The 8,679-nt window shown below is 51.5% G+C and overlaps 1 protein-coding gene across 12 annotated transcripts in view; it reads left to right on the top strand.

Moving 5' to 3' along the window:
- The window catches only part of NLRP12 (NLR family pyrin domain containing 12), a 32,185-nt gene that overhangs the window by 5,594 nt on the left and 17,912 nt on the right, over positions 1 to 8,679 (top strand). For 7 of the 12 annotated variants that reach the window (XR_012427964.1, XM_074024634.1, XM_074024632.1 and 4 more), the window contains exons 2-4: positions 3,979 to 4,059; positions 4,773 to 6,474; positions 8,434 to 8,607. Coding sequence is in view for 11 of the 12 variants with exons in the window: in XM_074024632.1 (XP_073880733.1) it covers positions 3,979 to 4,059; positions 4,773 to 6,474; positions 8,434 to 8,607 (1,957 nt within the window). In the remaining variant the exon portion in view is untranslated. The remainder of the gene's footprint in view (positions 1 to 3,978; positions 4,060 to 4,772; positions 6,475 to 8,433; positions 8,608 to 8,679) is intronic. The other 5 variants (XM_074024637.1, XM_074024636.1, XM_074024633.1 and 2 more) reach the window with 1 other exon arrangement.

Here is an 8,679-nt window from a genome sequence, read left to right as displayed (position 1 = left end):
GCTGCAGTGGCTCACGCCTGTAATCCCAGCACGTTGGAGCTGAGGCAGGCGAATCACTTGAGGCCAGGAATTCGACAACAGCCTGGCCAACATGGTGAAACCTTGTCTTATCTCTACTAAAAATACAAAAATTAGCTGGTCGTGGTGGTACATGCCTGTAATCCCAGCTACTCCAGAGGCTGAGGCAGGAGAATCACTTGAACCCGGGAGGCAGAGGTTGCAGTGAGCCAAGATCACACCAGCCTGGGCGACACAGTGAGACTCTGTCTCATAAATGAATAAATAAATAGTGCTAAAATACACAAAACATGAAATTTGCCCTCTTAACCTTTTTTTTTTTTTTTTTTTTTTTTTTGAGACGGAATTTAATTCTTGTTGCCTAGGCTGGAGTGCAGTGGCATGATCTCAGCTCACTGCAACCTCTGCCTCCTGGGTTCAAGCAATTATCCTGTCTCAGCCTCCCAAGTAGCTGGGATTATAGGCATCTGCCACCATGCCCAGCTAATTTTTGTATTTTTAGTAGAGATGGGGTTTCTCCATGTTGGTCAGACTGGTCTTGAACTCCTGACTTCAGGTAATCCATCCGCCTTGGCCTCCCAAAGTGCAGGGATTACAGGCGTGAGCCACCACACCCGGCCTCCTCTTAACCATTTTTTTTTTTTCCTTGAGATGGAGTCCTGCTCTGTCACTAGGCTGGAGTGCAATGGTGCGATCTCAGCTCACTACAACCTCTGACTCCCTGGTTCAAGTGATTCTCCTGCCTCAGCCTCCCGAGTAGCTGGGATTACAGGAATGCGCCACCACGCCTGGCTCATTTTTGTATTTTTTGTTTTGTTTTGTTTTTTTGAGACGGAGTCTTGCTCTGTCACGCAGGCTGGAGTGCAGTGACACGTTCTGGGCTCACTGCAAGCTCAGCCTCCCAGGTTCACGCCATTCTCCTGCCTGAGCCTCCTGAGTAGCTGCGACTACAGGCGCCCGCCACCACCATGCCCAGCTAATTGTTTGTACTTTTAGTAGACACGGGATTTCACCGTATTAGCCAGGATGATCTAGATCTCCTGACCTCGTGATCCGCCCACATCGGCCTCCCACAGTGCTGGGATTACAGGTGTGAGCCACCGCACCCAGCCTTCATTTTTGTATTTTTAATAGAGACAAGGTTTCACCACATTGGTAAGGCTGGTCTTGAACTCCTGACATCAGGTGATCCACCTGCCTTGGCCTCCTAAAGTGCTGGGAATACAGGCGTGAGCCACTGCGCCCGGCCTCCTCTTAACCATTTTTAAGTGTGCTGCTGAGGATAGTACATTTACACTGATGTGCCTTCAATCTTCAGAACTCTGCATCTTGCCAAACAAACTGGATACCCATTAAACAATTCCCTATTTTCCCCTTTCCTCTCAATGATAACCTTCTTTAATTAAACATTTTTGAGTGGCCAGGTGCGTTGGCTCATGCCTGTAATCCCAGCACTTTGGGAGGCCAAGGTGGGCGGATCACCTGAGGTCAGGAGTTTGAGACCAGCCTGGCCAACATGGTAAAACCCCATCTCTACCAAAAATACAAAAATTAGCCGGGCATGGTGGCCCACGCCTGTAATCCCAGTTACTCGGGAGACTGAGGCAGGAGAATCACTTGAACCTGGGAGGTGAAGATTGTAGTGAGCTGAGATCACACCATTGCACTACAGCCTGGGCAACAGAGCGAGACTCTGTCTCAAAAATAAATAACATAAAATAAATAAAATAATAAAATATAAAATAAAATAAAATAATAAAATAAAATAAATAGTGCGAGATGACTGAATATACCAGAGCCAGCACTGAACAGATGAAAGACAACAGTTTAGGCCAGGCACGGTGGCTCACGCTTGTAATCCCAGCACTTTGGGAGACCAAGGCAGGTGGATCATGAGGTCAGGAGTTCAAGACCAGCCTGGCCAACATGGTGAAACTCCGTCTCTACTAAAAAATACAAAAATTAGCTGGGTGCAGTGGCGGGCGCCTGTAATCCCACCTACTCAGAAGGCTGAAGCAGGAGAATTGCTTGAACCCGGGAGGCGGAGCTTGCAGTGAGTTGAGGTCACGCTGCTGCATTCCGGCCTGGGTGACAGAGCAAGACTCTGCCTCAAAAAAAAAAAAAAAAAAAAAAGACAGACAACAGTTTATTAGTCACACAGACTCACAGGGAAGGTGTCCCTGTGTGCCAGGAGGGTCACACAGGGTATTGTACTTGGGAACATTATGAAGCTACAGGGACTGTGGGGGGCGGGCTGTGTAGTAACAGGAGGGTGGGGTGCCTCCTGGCTCCTTCAAGAGGATGTTCTTTGCTTTCATGAATCATTTCATGGACTAGCAACCAGCAGGGAGGTGAAAACTTGTCAGAGTGAGGACCAGATGGGGTGCCGCTGGCTCAGCTGATGGGAGAACTCGCTGGGGGAAGTCTTTCTCATGGAGTAGGGAATATACCAGGTGAGAGCGTAGGAACTCACCCTTAGGACTTTGAGGGCCTTCTGAGGACCAAAGATGCCAAGGAAGGATTCGACGTGTAGAATCTTATGACGTATCCAGACAAAGACCTTTTTGGGGCTGGGCACGATGGTCCACACCAGTATTTCCAACACTTTGAGAGGCCAAGGTTGAAGGACTGCTTGAGGCCAGGAGTTCCAGACCAGCCTGGGTAACATACTGAGACCTAATCTCTACCAAAAAAAAAAAAAAATTAAAATATTTTTAAGAGACAGAGTCGCCGGGCGCAGTGGCTCACACATAATCTCAGCACTTTGGGAGGCCGAGGTGGGCGGATCACGGGGTCAGGAGCTCGAGACCAGCCTGACCCACCTGGTGAAACCCCGTCTCTACTAAAAATACAAAAAAATACAAAATAAATTATCCAGGCATGGTGATGCATGCCTGTAGTCCCGGCTGCTCAGGAGGCTGAGGCAGGAGAACCACTTGAACCCAGGAGGCAGAAGTTGCGGTGAGCCAAGATCACGCCACTACACTCCAGCCTGGGTAACAGAGCTAGACTCTGTCTTGAAAAAAAAAAAAGATAATGGATGAGATGTGGCCTAGAGCTGACAAGGGAGGAGTCCAGACTGACTCAGAACTTCCCAATCAAAAAGATTGATTGGGCCCAGGTGCAGTGGCTCACGCCTGTAATCCCAGCACTTTGGGAAGCCAAGGCAGGTGGATCATGAGGTCAGGAGTTCAAGACCAGCCTGGCCAACATAGTGAAACCCCATCTCTACTAAAAATACAAAAATCAGGCCGGGCGCAGTGGCTCACACCTGTAATCCCAGCACTTTGGGAGGCCGAGGTGGGCGGATCATGAGGTCAGCAGATCGAGACCATCCTGGCTAACACGGTGAAACTCTATCTCTACTAAAAATACAAAAAATTAGCCAGGCGTGGTGGTGGACGCCTGTAGTCCCAGCTACTCAGGAGCCTGAGGCAGGAGAATGGCGTGAACCCGGGAGGCCGTGAGCCGAGATGGCGCCACTGCACTCCAGCCTGGGCGACAGAGCAAGACTCCATCTCAAAAAATAAAATAAAATAAAATAAAAAATACAAAAATTAGCCAGGCATTGTGGTGCACAACTGTAACGCCAGTTACTCGGGAGGCTGAGGCAGGAGAATTGCTTGAATCCGGGAGGTGGAGGTTGTGGTGAGCCGAGATCGTACCACTGCACTCCAGCCTGGGCAACAGAGCAAGACTCTGTCTCAAAAAAAAAAAAAAAAAGACTGATTGGATGGATGGAGGTGCCAATGACCATGAGGGGGACCCAGGAAGGAGGGTGGGCTACAAGGAACAAGGGATGAGCTGTTTCCCACACACAGCCTTTGCAGTGACTACAGAACATTCTGGGGTGTGGATGAGCAGGGAGTTATGCAGGCATTTTGACGTAATCGCAGCTCATATGACGCAGTGCTGCTAGCCAGATGCGTACTAGTTCATCTTGCACAATTTCTTTTCCAGATACCCCACCTGGTGGCCCGTCCTCACTTGGGAACCAGTCAACATGCCTTCCTGAAGTCTCTCCTATCACTCCAAGAAAAGGTGAGCCTCAAGCCATGTACCTACATGTGTTTGTCTACACAGAGGAGAAGACCCCACGGAGTGTAGGCCAGGCACAAATGCATGATTGAGGAACTCGTGGGGTGGATTAATGACACCATCAAAGGGACAGTTTCCTCCTATGTTTCAACTCATCAACCTTTCCATGTCCACATTTTGTCCTGACACTTGTCACCTCATGGCTGAAAGATGGCTACCAAACCATCTCATACAAGCAAGGGCAACAAGGGAGGCCTAAAAGGCCAGGTATGGTGGCTCACGCCTGTAACCCAAGCACTTTGGGAGGCCAAGGCAGGCGGATCACCTGAGGTCAGGAGTTCAAGACCAGCCTGGAAAACGTGACAAAACCCTGTCTCTACTAAAAATACAAAATTAGCCAGGTGTGGTGGAGCACATCTGTAGTCCCAGCTATTCAGAGGGTGAGGCAGGAGAATCACTTGAACCTGGAAGGTGGAGGTTGCAGGTCAAGTTGAAGGTGAAAGTCTCGCTCCATTGCCCAGGCTGGAATGCAGTGGTGCGATCTCGGCTCACTGCAACCTCCACCTCCTGGGTTCAAGCAATTCTCCCGTCTCAGCCTCCCAAGTAGCTGGGACTACAGGCACACACCTTTGAGCCAGATGAGGAGTGCTTTACCTCATGAACTCATCAGAGGTTGCTGATGAGTCCTCCACAAAACTTTCATTCCTCTCCCCTAGATCCCCAGGAAGCCTACAGAGACTATGTCCGCAGGAAATTCCGGCTCATGGAAGACCGCAATGCACGCCTAGGGGAATGTGTCAACCTCAGCCACCGGTACACCCGGCTCCTGCTGGTGAAGGAGCACTCAAACCCCATGCAGGCCCAGCAGCAGCTTCTGGACATAGGCCAGGGACACACGAGGACTGTGGGACACCAGGCCAGCCCCATCAAAATAGAGACCCTCTTTGAACCAGACGAGGAGCGCCCCGAGCCACCACGCGCTGTGGTCATGCAAGGCGTGGCAGGGATAGGCAAGTCCATGCTGGCACACAAGGTGATGCTGGACTGGGCGGACGGGAAGCTCTTCCAAGGCAGATTTGATTATCTCTTCTACATCAACTGCAGGGAGATGAACCAGAGTGACACGGAATGCAGCATGCAAGACCTCATCTCCAGCTGCTGGCCCGAGCCCAGCGCGCCTCTCCAGGAGCTCGTCCGAGTTCCTGAGCGCCTCCTTTTCATCATCGACGGCTTCGATGAGCTCAAGCCTTCTTTCCACGATCCTCAGGGACCCTGGTGCCTCTGCTGGGCGGAGAAACGGCCCACGGAGCTGCTTCTTAACAGCTTAATTCGGAAGAAGCTGCTCCCTGAGCTATCTTTGCTGGTCACCACGCGGCCCACGGCTTTGGAGAAGCTCCACCGTCTGCTGGAGCACCCCAGGCACGTGGAGATCCTGGGCTTCTCTGAGGCAGAAAGGAAGGAGTACTTCTACAAGTATTTCCACGACACAGAGCAGGCGGGCCAAGTCTTCAATTATGTGAGGGACAACGAGCCTCTCTTCACCATGTGCTTCGTCCCCCTGGTGTGCTGGGTGGTGTGTACCTGCCTCCAGCAGCAGCTGGAGGGTGGGGGGCTGTTGAAACAGACATCCAGGACCACCACTGCGGTGTACATGCTCTACCTGCTCAGTCTGATGCAACCCAAGCTCAGGACCGCACGCCTCCAGCCCCCACCCAACCAGAGAGGGTTGTGCTCCTTGGCGGCAGATGGGCTCTGGAACCAGAAAATCCTATTTGAGGAGCAGGACCTTCGGAAGCATGGCCTAGATGGGGCGGATGTCTCTGCCTTCCTCAACATGAACATCTTCCAGAAGGACATTAACTGTGAGAGGTACTACAGCTTCATCCACTTGAGTTTCCAGGAATTCTTTGCAGCTATGTACTATATCCTGGATGACGGGGAGCGTGGGGCAGGCCCAGACCAGGACGTGATCAGGCTGTTGACCGAGTATGGGTTTTCTGAAAGGAGCTTCCTGGCACTCACCATCCGCTTCCTGTTTGGACTCCTGAACGAGGAGACCAGGAGCTATCTGGAGAACAGTCTATGCTGGAAGGTATCACCGCACATCAAGAGGGAACTGTTGCAGTGGATCCGAAGCAAAGCTCAGAGCGACGGCTCCACCCTGCAGCAGGGCTCCTTGGAGTTCTTCAGCTGCTTGTACGAGATCCAGGAGGAGGAGTTTATCCAGCAGGCCCTGAGCCACTTCCAGGTAATCGTGGTCAGCAACATCGCCTCCAAGATGGAGCACATGGTCTGCTCCTTCTGTGTGAAGAACTGCAGGAGCGCCCAGGTGCTGCACTTGTATGGCGCCACCTACAGCGCTGACGGGGAAGACCGCGCGAGGTGCTCTGCAGGAGCACACACGCTGCTGGTGCAGCTGTAAGTATCCCTGGGGCTGCTCAGATTCATGCCTTTTTTTTTTTTTTTCCTCTGTTGCCCGGGCTGGAGTGCACTGGCGTGACCTCAGCTCACTGCAACCTCCGCCTCCCGGGTTCAAGAGATTCTCCGTCTCAGCCTCCCAAGTAGCTGGGACTACAGGTGCCACCATGCCTGGCTAATTTTTGTATTTTTAGTAGAGACAGGGTTTCACCATGTTGGCCAGGGTGGTCTTGATCTCTTGACCTCATGATCTGCCCGCCTTGGCCTCCTAAAGTGCTGGGATTACAGGCATGAGCCACGGCACCCGGCCCACGCTTTTTTTTTTTTTTTTAAACGAAGTCTCTCCCAGTGTCCTAGGCTGGAGTGCAGCGGCGCGATCTCGGCTCACTGCAGCCTCTGCCTTCCGGGTTCAAGCGATTCTCCTGCCTCAGCCTCCTGAGTAGCTGGGGTTACAGGTGCTCATCACCATGCCGGCATAATTTTTGTATTTTTAGTGGAGACGGGGTTTCACCATGTTAGCCAGGCTGGTCTTGAACTCCTGACCTCAAGTGATCCACCCACCTTGGTCTTGAGGTTCATGCTCTTAACCAGTGCCTCTCAGCTAGGGGTGATTTTGCTCTGACATTTGGCCATGTCTGGGGACATGTTTTCTGGTGGTCACAAGTGGGAAGCAAGTAACACTTCCCACAGCTGGGAAGCAAGTAACGCTTCCCACAACTGGGAAGCAAGTAACACTACTGACATCTAGTGGGTAAAGGCCAGGAATGCTGCAAACATCCTGCAGTACACAGGACGGTCCCTCTGGCCCGGAAGTGTCAATAGTGCCACAGCTGAGACTAAACACCACCCACTGGGACTAAATTGAGGTTGATGTCCGGGAGAATTTATTCAATCAACAAATATTACTAAGTCCCTTTTTCTTGAGAGAGTCTGGCTCTGTCACCAAGGCTGAACTGCAGTGGCACGATCTCAGCTCACTGCAACCTCCCCCTTGCGTGTCTCAGCCTCCCGAGTAGCCGGGACCACAGGAGTGTGCCGCCACACCCAGCTAATTTTCGTATTTTTTAGTAGAGACGGGGTATCACCATGTTGGCCAGGCTGGTCTTGAATTCTTGGCCTCAGCCTCCCAAAATGCTGGGATTATAGGTGTGAGCCACCACACCCAGCCTCTATGTCCCTTTTATCTGTGGACCCAACACTGTTCTGTAGACAGAAGACTGTGTGAATAAGCCAATGCTCCCAAGAGAGCACGCATCCCAATGAGAACGGAGACAGATAATAAAGAAACAAGTAAACCAACTAATTAATGATTAGGAGTTTCAGACAGAGTCAGGTGCAGCCTGGACAACATAATGAGATCCCCGTCTCCAAAAATATAAAATAAATTAGCTGGGCATGATGGTGTACACCTGTAGCCCCAGCTTCTCAGGAGGCTGAGGCGGGAGGATTGCTTAAGCCCGGGAGGTCGAGCCTGCAGTGAACCATGATCTCACCATGCACTCCAGCCTAGACAACAGGGCAAGGCCCTCAAAAAAAAAAAAAAAAAAAAAAAGTTAAAAGATAGCATGCTTTGGCCGGACATGGTGGCTCACGCCCCTAATCCCAGCACTTTGGGAGGCGGGCGGATCACCTGAGGTCAGGAATACGAGATCAGCCTGGCCAAGACGGTGAAACCCCATCTCTACTAAAAATACAAAATTACCTGGGCGTGGTGGCTCATGCCTGTAATCCCAGCTACTCTGGAGGCTGAGGCAGGAGAATCGCTTGAACCCAGGAGGTGGAGGTTGCGGTGAGCTGAGATGGCACCATTGCATTCCAGCCTGGCCAACAAGAGCAAAACTCTGTCTCAAAAAAAAAAAAAAAAAAGATAGCATGCTTCATAAATGGTAAAATGACATGCAAAGGCCATCGTTGTCAAGCACCCAGTAACACCAGAAAGTGGCCTGTCTTTCCTTCAAGCAGACCAGAGAGGACCGTTCTGCTGGACGCCTACAGTGAACATCTGGCAGCGGCCCTATGCACCAATCCAAACCTGGTAGAGCTGTCTCTGTACCGGAATGCCCTGGGCAGCCGGGGGGTGAAGCTTCTCTGTCAAGGACTCAGACACCCCAGCTGCAAACTTCAGAACCTGAGGTGAGTGCAGGCTGGTCTGGGGGTTTCAGGTGGTCCCCACCGTGGCCTCTCATGGGGCTTGGTCACAAAGGT

The sequence above is a fragment of the Macaca fascicularis genome, chromosome 19 (assembly GCF_037993035.2).
Source record: "Macaca fascicularis isolate 582-1 chromosome 19, T2T-MFA8v1.1".
Classification (NCBI taxonomy): Eukaryota; Metazoa; Chordata; class Mammalia; order Primates; family Cercopithecidae; genus Macaca; species Macaca fascicularis.
This window is presented reverse-complemented; position numbering and strand designations above follow the sequence as displayed.